General features: G+C 35.2%; 3 protein-coding genes across 3 annotated transcripts in view; 2 read left to right on the forward strand and 1 right to left on the reverse strand.

Annotated features, from left to right (window-relative positions):
- The first annotated feature begins 135 nt into the window (after window positions 1-135).
- On the forward strand, window positions 136-6,136 carry LOC132035994 (THO complex subunit 3). Its single transcript, XM_059426203.1, has 11 exons — window positions 136-280; window positions 680-771; window positions 3,184-3,313; window positions 3,884-3,975; window positions 4,255-4,323; window positions 4,923-4,980; window positions 5,085-5,184; window positions 5,390-5,476; window positions 5,570-5,648; window positions 5,732-5,864; window positions 5,944-6,136. The coding sequence occupies exons 1-11, from the start codon at window positions 214-216 to the stop codon at window positions 5,976-5,978; spliced, it is 942 nt and encodes a 313-aa protein (XP_059282186.1). The 5' UTR covers window positions 136-213; the 3' UTR covers window positions 5,979-6,136.
- A 765-nt stretch (window positions 6,137-6,901) lies between these two features.
- LOC132037234 (uncharacterized) lies at window positions 6,902-7,864 on the reverse strand. Its single transcript, XM_059427727.1, has one exon. It carries the CDS (start codon window positions 7,662-7,664, stop codon window positions 6,990-6,992), a length of 675 nt encoding a protein of 224 aa, XP_059283710.1. The 5' UTR covers window positions 7,665-7,864; the 3' UTR covers window positions 6,902-6,989.
- A 3,150-nt stretch (window positions 7,865-11,014) lies between these two features.
- LOC132036836 (proteasome activator subunit 4) overlaps window positions 11,015-15,737 on the forward strand; it is a 28,680-nt gene continuing 23,957 nt past the window's right edge. Inside the window, exons 1-4 of the mRNA XM_059427231.1 lie at window positions 11,015-11,354; window positions 14,094-14,196; window positions 14,283-14,395; window positions 15,561-15,683. Of these exons, the coding sequence (XP_059283214.1) occupies window positions 11,194-11,354; window positions 14,094-14,196; window positions 14,283-14,395; window positions 15,561-15,683 (500 nt within the window). The 5' untranslated portion in view covers window positions 11,015-11,193. The remainder of the gene's footprint in view (window positions 11,355-14,093; window positions 14,197-14,282; window positions 14,396-15,560; window positions 15,684-15,737) is intronic.

A 15,737-nucleotide genomic window follows, 5' to 3' on the forward strand; every position in this document is an offset into this window, starting at 1 on the left:
CCGGTGTCTGGTATTTCGTTTGGTTCTACCAATACCCATTTAGTTTGAAAAAAAAAAAGATGTGTGGTTTTTTTGAGGTTGCGGATGCCATTTAGCTAGATCATAATTTGGACTAGGCTGGCCAAAAACGACTCTAATGCCCGTCGTTTAATTCGTCTTCTAAACAACAAAAGAAATCAAAGGGCAGTGAAGTGTAAACGAAGCAGACTAACAATGGCCGAAAAAATACCCTTCAAAAACCTCCATAGCAGAGAATACCAAGGACACAAAAAGAAGGTTTCTCTCTCTAAAATGTTCTTTCATTTCATTGTCAACAATAAGGGGTTGTTTGGTAGCTGGTTAGAGTTATGCAGATAATATTAGTTATCAGGGAATTTATGTACTATTATTTTATGCAAGAATTAGTAATTCATGTACATATATTAGTTATTCCAACGCAACGATATAAATTTTGAATGACTTGTACATGTATTGATATTCGTAAACAAATGCAAACAGCAGATATTAGGTTGATTATAAATAACAAAAGAATACTAGTAAGATAAATTTAATACATGAATAACTTAATTCCTAATCAGCTAGGCATTGGTTGATTTTTCCTGAAAATTGAGTTTCTTGAAGTTATAGATGGATTAAAGGTGATATCTTTTATCTTTTTTTCTTGAAAATATTTATGGAAATGCACTATTTTTAGGTGCATTCATCTTTACTTTTGCTTCAGGTTCTGTGGATCAAACTGCTCGTATTTGGCAAATTGAGCCCCATAGTCATGTAAGCTTCTAAAGTTCATCTTTTTTTGTTATCAGCAACTTTATATATTGCAAAAACGTCAACTTTTTTGTTATTGTTGCACTTTTTTGCCCGTCTTCTCTGCTTTTCGACAGTTCTACTTATCAGGAGTTTGAAGTGGGAAACTGGGAGTTGTAAGTTCGATAAATTAGTTTATAATAAACAAAATGAGATATTTTTATTTCTGATATATGTATGAGCTTAGGTACTTAAGGACTTTCTGCATAGTTAAGAAGCCGGTGTCTGATTCCTGTGGGTTCTGCCAATGTTTAGTCCTGTGTGGTCTGAGTTGCGGAAGCTATGATAGTAATGCTCATTGCAGTTAGGTTTTTAGAAAAAGAAGAGTTTTTGTTACTTATCGAGAAAAAAAGAAGGAAGAAAGTCTCTATATTTATGGATAGTTTCTTTTACACAGCAATGCATGCTTGCACATTAATGATTACCTGGTCCAACGCCAATATAGGTGATGAATGAATTGTAGTTTGATAGTGAACAAATGAAGCAGCAGTGGTATTGAAAAGTAAAAGATAAATTTCTTGAATTCAATCCAGGCATTGGTTGATTACAAGGAGCACACAAGTTATTACAGATGGTTGTCAGTACATAAGCTTCTTGAGTTCATCTTTTTTTGTTTTCGGTCAACTTTATATATTGCAAAAAGCCACCTTTTTGCCATTGTTGCCCTTTAGAGCATCTTGCTGCTTTTTGAATGTTCTGCTTGTTTTAGGACCTGATTTCGTTATGAGGAGTTTGAAGTGGAAAACTGGGTGTTGTGGACTGAATTAATTCATTTACAATAAATAAAATGACACTTGTCTGATTAGGTGCTTGAGAATTTTTTCCCGAGTTAAGAAGCTGGTGTCTCACTCCAGTTGTTTCTGCCCACGTCTATTGCTATGTGCTCCAAGTTGCGGAAGCTATAATAAGAGGAGTTTTTGCTACTTAACAAAAATGAAAAAAGAAGAAAGAAAGTCTCTATCTTTTTGAATAGTCAAAGATAATTTTCTTGAATTCAATCTATGTATTAGGTGGAACTAGAGCTGTTCACTACCAAAACATGTTGATTCCATGACTGCACGAAAAGTTCTAGAGAAACTTATTCTTGATTGACATCAATTGGCTATGTCACTAGATGTTGATTGACTGCACGGAGATGGTTGTCAGCACCTATGTTTTATGGCCCGTGTGACATAGCCAATACGTTTCTTGTATCTAAAGGGTGTTATATATCAGCATAATTTAGATGAACCAATTAATTGTTGTTTTTCCTATGTAATTGGCTAGCAGCTTCGTGTACGATGCGACCTTACATGTAGATAGACTTGATAATTATAGATGCTAAAATTGATATCCTCTTCAATGTTACCAGTTTCAAAAATAAAAAAATAAAAAAAATTATATCCTCTTCATGGTATGTGGCCAATTATACAAAGTTTTGCCATGAAATTTGAACACAGAATGCAATTTTTTCGTGAGCTTTTACTCCAGAATATATAGCAAGGAGTAGTATTGAATTTTTTAAATCAAGGGTGATTGTAGTTATTTGATAGGACTTGATCAAATTCTTATTAGGGATAGTGACAGGGCATTTAAGGTCATATGAATTCAACGTTATAGATACACAAAGAGGTTGAGGAAATGGGAGAACGATTAAAAAGATGCAAAAATGCTCCAGAATTACACAGGATGGCGAAATATTGCTGAAGTAGAAAATTGAAAAGAGTCTAAATGGGTTTGCCATGGGGAAATCTCTCCCCCATGAACTTGCAAATGGGAGGCTTGTTCTTCACTCGTTTAGGATGAAGGAGGCAGGACCATATTAGTTATCAATACAAAACCGGCAATACCTTTTAGCACTTACAAGCCAAAACTTTATAGAGAGAGAGAGAGAGTAAGAACAGGTGTAGTGTCTTTGCAGGACCAGATAAACTTATACTTGGTTGGTGGATTGATTGCCCCATAACTCTAATGATAACATGTCTCATTTCTCTGTATCAAGGCTTTATCTTGTTTCATAGTCACAAATCTTAAGTTCCTCAACTTTGGAATTTGCATGAAGATTGTTGGATATTTTGCTTTTTGCTGCTATCCGGTGCTCTACAACTCTAACGATAACATTTCTCATTTCTCTGCATCAAGGCTATAAGCGTACTGTTATCTTGTTTCATAGTCCTAAGTTTCTCAACTTTGGAATTTGCATGAAGATTGTAGGATATTTTGCCTTTGCTTGCAAAAACCTGGAGCATTAATAGCTTGCCACCATACAGAAGACTACACTAAAATCATTGCTCGCTATCTATGATTCATGTTCTAGTCTTTTCTCATTCTTGGGAGGTGGAGTATGAAACCTCTTATGCATGTGTACGCTCCAAGTCTCTGATAGCTCTTTTGCAGGGGAAGGTGAAAGATGTTGAATTAAAGGGTCACACCGACAGTGTGGACCAGTTATGTTGGGATCCCAAACATGCGGAATTGATAGCTACAGCATCTGGTGACAAGACAGTTCGATTATGGGATGCTCGTAGTAAGTTTATTTTATTTTGTACCAGCATTAAGCTGCAAAACTACTGTACGAAATAATGAGAGCCTATATCTATTGGAATTATAGAAATGCAATACTATAAGAGCCTATATCTATTGAAGTTATCCGAAGACTTATACATAGGTTACAGTCCATAAACTTTTTACCTAACCTATCCAAAAAAAAGAAAAAAAAGGAAAAAGAAAGAAGATAGGTTAGAGTCTAAAAGTTGTAACATTAAATATCTACGGATACATTTTCCTCATAAAGTAACTGTCCCAAGAACAATATTACTCCTTCTGTTTTAAAAAGGATGAAGGGGTCTAGAGTACAAGGGTCAAATCTTCTAATTTTCGGTCTCAATTCATACGTCAGTTTCTTAATATTTTTAAACGAAAATATTTTTGGTTGAAAAAAAGTTTTTGACTCCTCAAATAGTAACAGGTATGATTTAAGCAACTCTACATGCACTTTCACAGCGTAGTTTCCCGTCAAATTGCCACAGTGTTACAGATCTTTTCTTATTGGTCAGGGTGTTGCAGATATTAACCACATTTGGTCTGCAATTGGCAGGTGGGAAATGCTCGCAGCAAGTTGAGCTCAGTGGGGAAAATATCAATATCACTTACAAGCCTGATGGGACACATGTAGCTGTTGGAAACAGGGTACTCATTATTTCCTTTTATCACTTATTAATGCCTAAAATCAGCACCTGTATCTTGCTTCTATCATCTTAGCTGCTTCTACATATGTATGTAGTCAAAATGAGTGTGCAGACAGAGAAATTCTACATAAGTATAACTCTTCGTCTCTTTCTATTGCATGTATTTTCTATCGTTAATATTTTATGATGAGTTCTATAGGTGATATTCGAGTTCCCTGTTAATTACCTGTCATGGAAATCAATTTGGTGTCTATTCTTATTCTGTTATCATATGGTGCAGGATGATGAGCTAACAATATTGGATGTTCGCAAGTTTAAGCCTATTCATAAGCGCAAGTTTAATTACGAGGTAGTCTGTCCCACAACTAAGTTTAAGACGATTGTTATCAGAAGTTCTGAGATGTGTTGCTGCAATTTTTCACGTTTATCTGCTGTGGTATAACTAATTCTCGAAGTAGGGTTCTGTTGGATATTTTGAAAAAAAGGCTTGAAGTCACACAGCATCACTTTTTCTTCTTCTTAGGTGTCATCTTCTCTTCCCCTCCACTGGGGCAGAGACAATTACTTATTGATGTAGAAATATCATGTCTGATGCATGTAATTTATCCCAACTTGCTGATCTTATGGTATGAGTAGACAACAAATTCCTCTTAAACCTAGAAATGCTCTTCAAGTTTGGGCGAATGCGTCTTCTTCTTCTCAGGAGAAGTCTTTAACTCTAGTTTGCTAAAGCTCTTCAGTCTTCATGGCTGTTCATTTCATGCTGCATTTTTTACCGTGCATGTAACCTGCCTCTTGTTTCTCAAAGGTATTAGTTGCAAAGAGTAGTTGCTTGATGCATTGAGTCCTATTCCTACTCAGGCAATCAGCATGATTGGTTCCATACTGTTAACACTTTTGAGCTCTCTAGAGTTCCCATTGTTTTATAAAACACTTCTGTCTCATCAGGTAAATGAGATTGCATGGAACATGAGTGGCGATATGTTCTTTCTTACAACTGGAAATGGTGAGTACAAATTACTTAGATGATGGCAGTTGCTTTGCTTGCAAGAAAAGGCTTGAATTACCAATATGAACCTCAATCCCAAAATTTTCCTGCTTCTCATATAGGAACTGTGGAAGTCTTAGCTTATCCAACTCTACAACCTGTTAACACGCTTAATGCTCACACAGCTGGTTGTTACTGCATTGCAATTGATCCACTTGGAAGGTGAGCTTGATATTTTGTTTTATGTATGCTACCTTTGTGCTTATGGTTTAAAATGAAAATTAAAGAGGTCTCAGACAGCTCTAGAATTCCAAGTATCTAGTAGCGCATGAAATCTTCATGTCAATAAGTATCTATATATATAGGACACATAGATTTTTTTTTCTCTAAACTAATACTACCATATTTTGATTCAATATTACACAAGATATTTTGCTGTTGGAAGTGCTGATTCATTGGTCAGCCTTTGGAGCATTAAGGAGATGCTATGTCTTCGTACATTTACAAAACTCGAGTAAGTTCTCAAGGATGATTTTCGTCCATTTTATCATTCACACAAGTTTACTGGGGACAGGCATTTTTATTTTTTTTTTTTTTTGCCACTCAGGTGGCCAGTTCGGACAATAAGTTTCAATCACACAGGAGACTACATTGCGTCTGCTAGTGAAGATTTGTTTATTGATATTGTATGTACTCGAGAACCTGTGTACTACTCTCTCTTCTACCTAGATAGACCCTTAACCTTCCTACAACTAATGCCTTTCCACAGGCTAATGTCCAAACTGGACGGTCAGTTCACCAGATTCCATGCCGTGCTGCCATGAACAGTGTGGAATGGAATCCGAAACACAACTTGCTTGCCTATGCTGGGGATGATAAGAACAAGTATCAGGCTGATGAAGGTGTGCCTGGCTTAAGATAGAACTAGTGGCATCTTTGCTTTTCTATATGAGTGCTAATAACTTTTTTTTTTCTATGTAGGTGTGTTTCGCATATTTGGCTTTGAGAGTGCATAAAGTCCCGAAAGATAACTTCTTATCAAGAAAAGATGTATAATGTAAGAAGAAGAGAGTAAAATATCTGTAACATTCCGCACATGGTAATTGAGACACTAATAGTATTGTACTTCATTTTTGATAAATTATGTACACATTATGAAAGAGACGTTAGAACTCGGGTACTGTTTCAAGCATTATAATAGAGCTGTATTTCCTGCAAATCTTCAAAAGTGCAAGCTCTCGGAAACTCTAGGTCTCTGCTCTTGAACTCTTGCAGTGGGCAGCCTGATATTCCAGCACCAGATTATTCCAAACACTAGCAGAGTGAGACACTGATGTCATTTGCAGCATGACCAGATGGAGGTGAATAATATTTTGTGTTGGTTCCACTGGTCAGCACCTTGAAGTGGAGCCTTGGATCAGTGGTAAAATTGTCTACGTCTGACCTCATTTGAGCTGTGGAATCAACAATGAACTGTCTAGGTTCCGCTGGTCAGGTATCAGTGGTAAGGCCCTGCCTTCATGTACTGAGCTGCCTAGTATCTTCCCTGCGTGAACAGCTTAGCTTTGACCCTTCCTTTAATTAAGGGCCTTGCCCTAATTCCGTGCTCCATCTACTGTGACTCGAACCAGAGCCAATTCCTTCTTGCCATTTCTTGCAAAAGGGTTCTTCTTCCAGCCAGTTTGGGACTTGCTCAAACTTATATATGCAGAAACCTTGCTGTTGCTAGGGAGTGGGGAGTGTGCATCTATATATCCTCTGAAAAAGTAACAAAAGTATGAATGAAATGAGATCACAATTTGCTTAGTGAAGATTCGTTTAAGGACTTGTTTATTGGTCTGCTAGCTACTACTAAAAAGCAGGTACACGTTAAGGTGAAAACACTGATCTAACAATGAATTACCATTTTTTTTTTTGGTCGAAAATCTTCACTTCTTGGATGTCTTCGAGCTGATTGGAGCAAAGAGCCAACTTTCCAGAGTCCAAATTGCTGATTTATGTATGAATGAGACTGAAGAAGAAGATCATCAAATGCAGAGGACGAGCCTGGAAGCTGGGAACACCAATCCTGTAAAACAAACAAGACAAATAGTTACAACATACTGAGAAAACCAAGTCAATGGCCTCCATTTAATCTCCACACTAGAGCTCTTCATCTTCTTCCCAATCTGTGGCTCTTTCGACAAATCAAAACTTGCCCCTTTCATCCTCAACTCCGAAATACACCTCGTTAGTGCTCTACCATCCCCCCTCTCCCTTTGCAACTGCCTCGACACTTTCCAAAACCTGTAAAGTTTCACCTGTACCAAAAACACAATGCAAAACGAAGTACAAACTGATAAAACTGAAGGGATCCACCATTTATGACACATAACATTATCATGATGGTGGTCCTCAGGAACAGATGTGAACAGAATAGTAAAGAAAAGCGCGTGAAATATAAAGAAAAAACAACAAATTTGAAAAATTTCTCTCCGAATGCTATCCATTCGGGCCTCTCTGGCTGCAATTCTGCGGCCAGAGAGATCTTCTTCTCTTTGCCATAGCTTGAGAAGTAACAAATGACCTGGACTTTTTGAAATTTCCATTAATGGGTGGTTTTGGATTGCAGTTACAGTGGTTATGGCTGAAGAAAGTTTTTCTTGATGCTCTTCGTCGACAGGGATTTCGACGATGACATGACAATCCTTTGATTCTGCCATTCTTGAAAAATTTGAGAAACAAATGAAACTACTAATAGAACAGTAAAGCAAAGACACTAGCAATAACAAGAAGAATAAAGAAAGTTTTTCAAGAATGAAGTATTATAGCAGTAAAGAGAGAAATTAGAGAGCTTTAAGCGAAATTGCAGTTGTTAGCGTAAGAGAAGATTGTTGATAGCTTTTGATGTCCGAAATAGAGGGGGATATCTCACATATTTAAACTGATGGGAATTGTTGAGTTTTGCAACGGTCACTTTTTTTGTTGTTGTTGTTGTTGGCAATCTCAACGGTCGGATCATGAGAAGAAATAAATAAATGAAAATAAAGTAACTTAAAGGCTATGGCATGTACTGTGGTTATTCGTTTTTTTTTTGTTTTAGCTTAATACATAGTTTACCCTGAACTTGTGACCAAATTTCTCTGACACCTTTTGTTTACGAGAAATCTTTTATTATACATCAATTTTTTTTTGAGTATGCCTAATATACACCATTTTTCAACATGTGTATTACTGACAAAATTTAGGCGTGTGAAGAGTAAAAAAATAGGGTAAATTTGTCCTTGTTGACCAGTGATCGACTATTGACTAGTCCACCATTAACGCATAATTCTGGAACATCTAGATAAGTGCATATAATTTAGGGGCAAATTTGGACCATATACTATTTGCACCCATCTTCAGATGTCTTCATTCATCGTAAAATCTCTTTTAACTTCTAGTCGTATCATACTGCACGAAACTTCCATTTTGGCTTGACTTCATAAAAGCCTAGACTTCATTTTCATTTTTGTTTCCACTCATTCACCTTTAATTCACAAAAAATCATGCTTAAATGATATCAACTTAGTTCCAGAAGTTAGTGATGACTTCAACTACACTCAAAAGGTTGATTTAACAGTAGGTGGAGGAAGGTTATTAGGGGTTTTATAGTCACGTTGGTACTAGAATTAATTGTGGCTCGAAATTGGCAATGAATAATAACTCCGATGGAGCATTATAATGAGTTTGTCGTTTCAAATTGTTTGACCGACCAAATTTTATTGAAACTTTAGGAAATGAAAGCGTTGGAATGTTCTGTGTGTTTTGAGTTCAAAAAAGTCATAGCATTTGTCAAGCCAACATTTGCACACGTGAGCTTCACCACAAAATTCTTAAAAGCTTGATTCGTCGCTACTGATTCAAATTTACCCCTGAACTATTCAAATAATCCAAATATACCTTGCCCTGAGCTATCTAATGATGGGGATCAGTCATAATAGTATGACAAATTTAGCCCGTTTTTATAACAGTTAAAGGTAAATTTGATCCTAACTATTAACGTAATGGAGGCCAAATCTGGATCATTTCATGTAGTTAAGAGCAAATATAAACTATTTCCCTTCAAAAGATAAAAAAAAAAAAGTTGTCTCAAAATGACGTTATCTTGAGGTCCAGTTTTACATATGCTAGTACAATAAAATAGAATTGAAGCAAAATTTGCTTGTCACACATTGGTGTTGCAATGTGATTGTTCTTTAAACTCTGACTACGTTAGCTTGTAAATTTTTTTAGGTCCACCACTAAAGTGTTGCAACATCTTATGTTGAAATATGCAAATTAAATGTTTATATGATTCACCGTTTGAGTGAAAAGAAATAGCAACTTGGGGTAGAATTGAAAAGTAGAAAAGCTTAAAGGGCAAAACTTTTAATGATATTCTGATCTATTATGTTTATGGGCATCGAATTTAGGATTTGGATAAAAGTCAAAAGAACCAAAAGTGGCAAATATAATATTTATTTTTATTTTTTCAATAAGTGGCAATGTCATATATTCGATTTGAGGTTCACAATTGAAAATTCACTTTTCCAAATCACAGGGGCTACCAGTAAATACTCATGTTTACACGTGGCCTGCACCATAGTTCTTGTGTCTTTCATCCGATTCGGATCCAGATCATCACATTTGCCAAGTGTATTCTATGGTTTAGTTGTTCAAATTAATTCCTTTTCTAATATATTTTTTTTTTTAACTTTAAATTGTTTATTTTTCTTAATGACATGTATTTGTAGCAACAAAAATATCATATCACATTTAAGGCCAAGTTTTGAGGTACTTTTAGTATATACTTGAAGTCTTATTTTATTATTAAATTTAATAACATTTCAGGTAAAAAAATCTCCATAGGCGTATGTCAAATTAAACTAGGCCAACCTTAGAACTAGATATAGTTATCCTTCTGATCTAATACCACATATGATGGCTATGTGGTTAAATATTACTTTACTTTACTAGATAAAATAAAATGAAGAAAGTAGCAAAGAAATGATGGAGAGGTTAGTTTTTAAGATGAATAATGCACCAAAAAGTTTGGCCTAATTATTAATAAGATCTCTGGTTCAATTTGCACCGAAAACATATGAAAAATGATTTTTTTTTTCATTTGAAGAAAGTTTTAATTTAACAAAGTTCATTCATTAATTAAGATACACACATCGAAGCAAACCAACACCATCTACGTGGATTAAGTGGCCAATTAAATTGTGTCGTCATTTAAATTGTGCTAACTTAATTAAATTGTGCTTCAACTCATTTTAATTGTAAATTCAAATTTGTAAATTCTTGGAGTTTTGACCATTAAAATTGGGACTTTTAAGTCAGGATTGGATGTCGAACGCCGGATTTTGCTCACGATAACGATGCAAAAAGTGTCTAGTGAAATAGGAATGACACCTTTAAAGTGTTTAAATGGAAAGTGGTATTTCGATGCTTGAAGTGAAAGAAGTGGACGACATTCTTCGATGGGTTTGGCCTTTTTTTTATGTGAAGAAATTTTAATGAACAAAGTTCACGTAACATTAATTAAGATACACACAAACTAACAACACCATAATCCTCGTTATCCATACTTTCGTTCAAATGAATGGAGGACTGACCAACCTGGATTTTCACGAGCGTTGAGGTTTTGGGATGCCTGTCAAGGGCGCCAGCACATTCTTCGAAGTGCTTCGTAAAATAAAAAAGCTTTACTATATACAATTGGGAAGAAAATTTAATCACAGGGCTTGTTTGGTATGATGGATAAGCAAAAATAGTTCTGAGATAAAAATTTAGTACCGCTTTATCCCACGTTTGGTTGGAATAAAAATTAGGATAACTAATTCTGGGATTATAGTGTTTTTTTTATCCCACATTATGAGTGGAATAACAATCCCAGGATAACTAATCCTGGGATTAATTATTCCGAGATAACTTATTTTCTAACCAAACGAGCCCTTAATATATACTAGTATATAAAATATTTTTATGAAAGCATTTGTGATTACAACTTAAATGACTTGAGCAAAACTCCAAACTTTGAGTCATTGGTCAAAATTTGTCTTGGGAAGAAAGAAAGAAACACCCCTTCGCTATAAATATCACACTTGAAACATCACTCATCCAAGTTTCCAAAGAGGGTTTTTCACATTTCCAAATACACTCAATTCTTTACAAAAATTCAATCAATTTCTTACACACTCAAATACTGTTTGTTATCATCACTAGAAAATGCACTTGTATAACGCTTGGTTACCTCCACCTGTAGCAGAACAAACAAAAAAGGAGAAACAATCTTTTTCCAAAGTGTTGAATTCTGTTAAAGAATCGTATAATTCAAATGATCCTGATTCAGTTTATGCTACCCTTAAATGGATTTCTGTTCTTGACCTGTAAGTTTCAATTTTCATGGCTAGTTTTTGTAATTTATTGTGTATGTAATTTGTGTCTTTGCTCGTTGACTTTGATCACTCTCTTCTAAAGCCAATTCTTGATCTTGGCCTTATGGGTTTGCACTTTTTTTAATTATCTATCGTGGTGACTAAAAATAGTTAGACCCCGCTTGTGGGATTACACTGGGTATTTTGTTGTTGTTTTTGGTTACTAAAAAATAGTTGTATCAAATTACGTGTCGTGGTTACTAAAAGTAGATAGTCTTAAATTATTTGTCGTGGTCTCCAGACCCTGGGATTTGACTGGTTATGTTGTTGTTGGTTACTAAAAAGTTGTCTCAAATTATCTGTCGTGGTCACTAGAAATAGTTGTCTCAAATTATCTGTCATGGTTACTAAATATAATTATCTCAAATTATCTGTCGTGGTCTCCAGACCCCACTTTTGGGATTACACTGGGTATGTTGTTGTTGGTTACTAAAAAGCTGTCTCAAATTATCTGTTGTGGTTACTAAAAAGCTGTCTCAAATTATCTGTTGTGGTTACTAAATAGTTGTCTCAAATTATCTGTCGTGGTTACTAAAAATAGTTGTCTCAAATTATCTGTCGTGGTCCCCAGACCCCACTTGTGGGATTACACTGGTATGTTGTTGTTGGTTACTAAAAAGTTGTCTCACATTATCTGTCGTGGTTATTAGAAATAGTTGTCTCAACTCTCAAATTATCTGTCAGTGATTACTAAAATGGTTGTCTCAAATTATCTCTCGGTGGTTACTAAAATGGTTGTCTTAAATTATCTGTTGTGGTTACTAAAAGTAGTTGTCTCAAATTATCTTTGGTGGTTACTAAAAAATTTATCTCAAAGTATCTGTTGTCCCTGTTAGTAAAAATAGTTCTCTCAAATTATTTGTCGTGGTTACTAAAGTAGTTGTCTCAAATTATCTATTGTGGTTACTAAAGATAGTTGTCTCGAATTATTTGTCGTGGTTACTAACTAAAAATAGCTGCTCAAATTATTTATCAATTTAGAAGTTCAAGGCATAATTAAATATTTTTCTCCATTTTACCCGTAGTAGAATTTTGTCATTAATGGAGATAGCACGCAAATAGAGTAAACATTTAATGGAGAGATATTATACTTAGACATAAATAAGGGTAAAGTTAGTCATATACCCCTCCTAATTAATATTTCTTAAGGGGTGTGTAAAGCAAAAAAGCGACAAATAATCTGAGATGGAGGGAGTACGACTACTAGTATGAAAGGGTAAGTAGGATAATGCTCAACTACTTATTAACCTTCTACCCTAATCCCAAATTTAGTTCCCAGAATAAGTGTCGCTTTAGGAATTCAAGACAAAACATAGTAATTATTTCCAACTATAACCTTATATTAAAGAACTACTCCCTTTGGTTCATAATAAGTGGCCACCGGCCACTTAACCTTTTTTATTTTGGTTCAAAATAAGTGTCCAGTTACAAAATCAAGAAGGAATGAATTATTTTTGTCCAAATTTACCCCTATTTAGATAAGTGAGTTTCTATGTTATTAAGGAACTATATATAAGTTACTGATAGTGTTTGATTAAGGATAGTTTAGTCAAAATACCTATTATTTATTCTAGGAGTTAGTATTTTCTTAAGGGATGTGCTAAAGGCTAAGTGGATACTTATTTTGAACGGGAGGGAGTACTTAATAGTGCTCAGTTTTCAAGAAACATCTGCTCAGTTTTCAAGAAACATCTAATAAATACGGTTAACTTAGTGAACTATACCTTATATTTATTGTTTTTCTTAATGGGCATGAAATGAGCTAAAGCAACGCTTACTTTAGGACGGAGGGAGTACTTCTTAGTCTGGGTTCTGTGAATTTCGTGAATTTCAACTAAATGTGATTGATTGTACTGCCTGTTATGTTTGCACTTTCTCTTACTTTATTGGTCTATCTTTGAATTTATTTAGTTCGAGTGTACTGTCAGTGTAACTGGCTGGAAATGGAAGTGAAAGAGTAATAAATAGGAAAGAAGAGTTTTGCTGTAATTTCGCAGTACCTCGTTGGTACTAACTTGAATAATATTACCTTAATTTATCAAAAATAAACATGAAAGAAGAGAAATAAAGCAAACGGAACAATTTCATTGCATAAACCCAATTGCTATTATTATCACATATATAAGCTCCTACTGAGCTCGTGAATCGTCTGACAAACTGATAACAATCACGTATAAGCTCCTTCTCCTCACCTCACTGAGCTTGTGAACCTTTTACTAACTGATAACACTTTGGACGGCTCACCAGGACTCAAATGGACTAAGGTGCTAATTGTAGACTAAAGTGTAACAATAGAAAATACATAACTATTCTCATTTTTATTTTAATTGTCAATGGTTACGTACAACCTAAGATGCCTGAAGTACAATCTCCGGGTGCTACATGGTTTTACTACCTGGTTTGTGCTCATTTTCACTTTTTTTGTCTGGGGCTTTGAATTTCTTGAATTCAAGTAACATGATTAATTGTACTGTCTTATTTGTCTATTGAATTGGAAAAAACATGCTAATTCTGATACGATAACCGATTTAGAGACTTGGCACAACTAAAGAAAAAATTATCTTGATTTAGAAAAACTTGTTTTCCTGGCTAAAGAAAAATTTATCTCTTGGAACCGGTGCAAACTTAACACAGATAGAACACAGACTCTTGGAATTATATTATCCTATTTACTAACGGACTTACCTGCAGCTTCATAAAGGCAAAAAGTGAACTATCTCTGGAGGATGTTACAGAAGTAGTTGAAGTTGGATTGGAATTGTTCCGTATATCAGAAAATAAACTTTACGCTCAGGTAATTTCTTCAGAAAGCTACATGTTCATGCATATCCTTTTTGATGGCTGTCTATCTACGTAGTTAAGGTCATTTGCTCTCTTCAGGTTAGATGGGGAAATATCTTGGTAAAGCTACTGAATAAATACCGGAAAAAGTTGGCTTTGAAAGTTCAATGGCGCCCTTTATATGATACTCTGGTTCACACACATTTCACAAGGCAAGTCCCTACTTTTCTTTTATTTGTCACCTTTTGTTCCCCAATTAGCTTGCTTTTTATTGCCTTTTCTGTATTGACCTCATAATAAATTCATTTGTGGTCTTGTCACCATTCTCAAAATTTAATTCATTTGTGTTCACAACTTGGGACACCTGGATTTCATATCAGATAACAACTTCTTTCCTGAACCTACATCTCAACGCCTTTGCAGCTAATATACTGTCCAGTGCTGCGGTTTAACCCCATGAGGTTTGTGAAACCTGATAGTTTCTGGTCAATAGTTTAGGAGTATGGTCCTATCCTTTCATGGCTTTGAAAACCTTATCAGCACTCGCACTCCCTTGCTGTCTGATTGGTGTATTCTTCCTCAGTCTTGTATTCAAGTTCAGCCTTTCAATCAAAAAAGTAAAAGTAAAAATAAAAATCTCTTGCTTGTAAGACCATATAAACTCTCCAAGTCCCTCTCAAAGAAGGCCAGTTCTGCTACGCCTTTTACCCTTAGCATCATATTATCTACACCTGAGTATCTGTATTGACCTTTTTTATTGAATTAGCAAATAGTTGAGGGTAATTCTCAAAATTCTCCAGTTCTCTCCCTGTCACTTCCAAGTGGAGTTTGAAGATTCATCTCTTGTTCTCATCTTTCTTAACTCTTACTGGGTGCCTCATATTTCCATAGGTTTATTGATGGGAGAGTAATTTAAATAAGCAATGATCCTTTTTGATGGTCTTTGTCAACACGTCACTCATAATTTAATGAATGTAGGACATTATTAGTTACTCTGGAGGGGAAGTAAAAAATAGGACAATCAGCAGCGATATTAGAACTGGAAGGAGTTTGTAAAAAGTGGCGGTATCAAGCCACTCACAACACCTGAGAAAGTACATGCATTTCTGAAGTCTGATGTTTATATGCGTAATATCTTATGAATCCGACTGCTCACATACTACAGATTTCCGTCTTTTGAAGGATAGAGGTTATCCACTTTTTTGCTAATATTATTTTTACTAACATAACTAATAAGATATGTATTTTGATCAATTTATTACAAACCTAAATCTCATTGTCAGATACTTAATATGTAGCTTTTTATATCATTAAACCAGCGACTTTTCTTTTAATACACTTATATGCTGATCTGTTGAACTACTTTATTTGCTAAAGGAATACAGGCCCAGAAGGGTGGAGAATAAGACAACGACATTTTGAGACTGTTACATCACTTATTCGGTCCTGCCGAAGGTTTTTCCCTCCAGGCTCTGCATTCGAGATATGGTCCGAGTTCAGGTAAAATTGTACTTTCTAGGGTTTAGAGTCCGGGAATGCTAAAATTGGCAGTAA

This window comes from Lycium ferocissimum, chromosome 11, assembly GCF_029784015.1.
Source record: "Lycium ferocissimum isolate CSIRO_LF1 chromosome 11, AGI_CSIRO_Lferr_CH_V1, whole genome shotgun sequence".
Lineage (NCBI taxonomy): Eukaryota > Viridiplantae > Streptophyta > Magnoliopsida > Solanales > Solanaceae > Lycium > Lycium ferocissimum.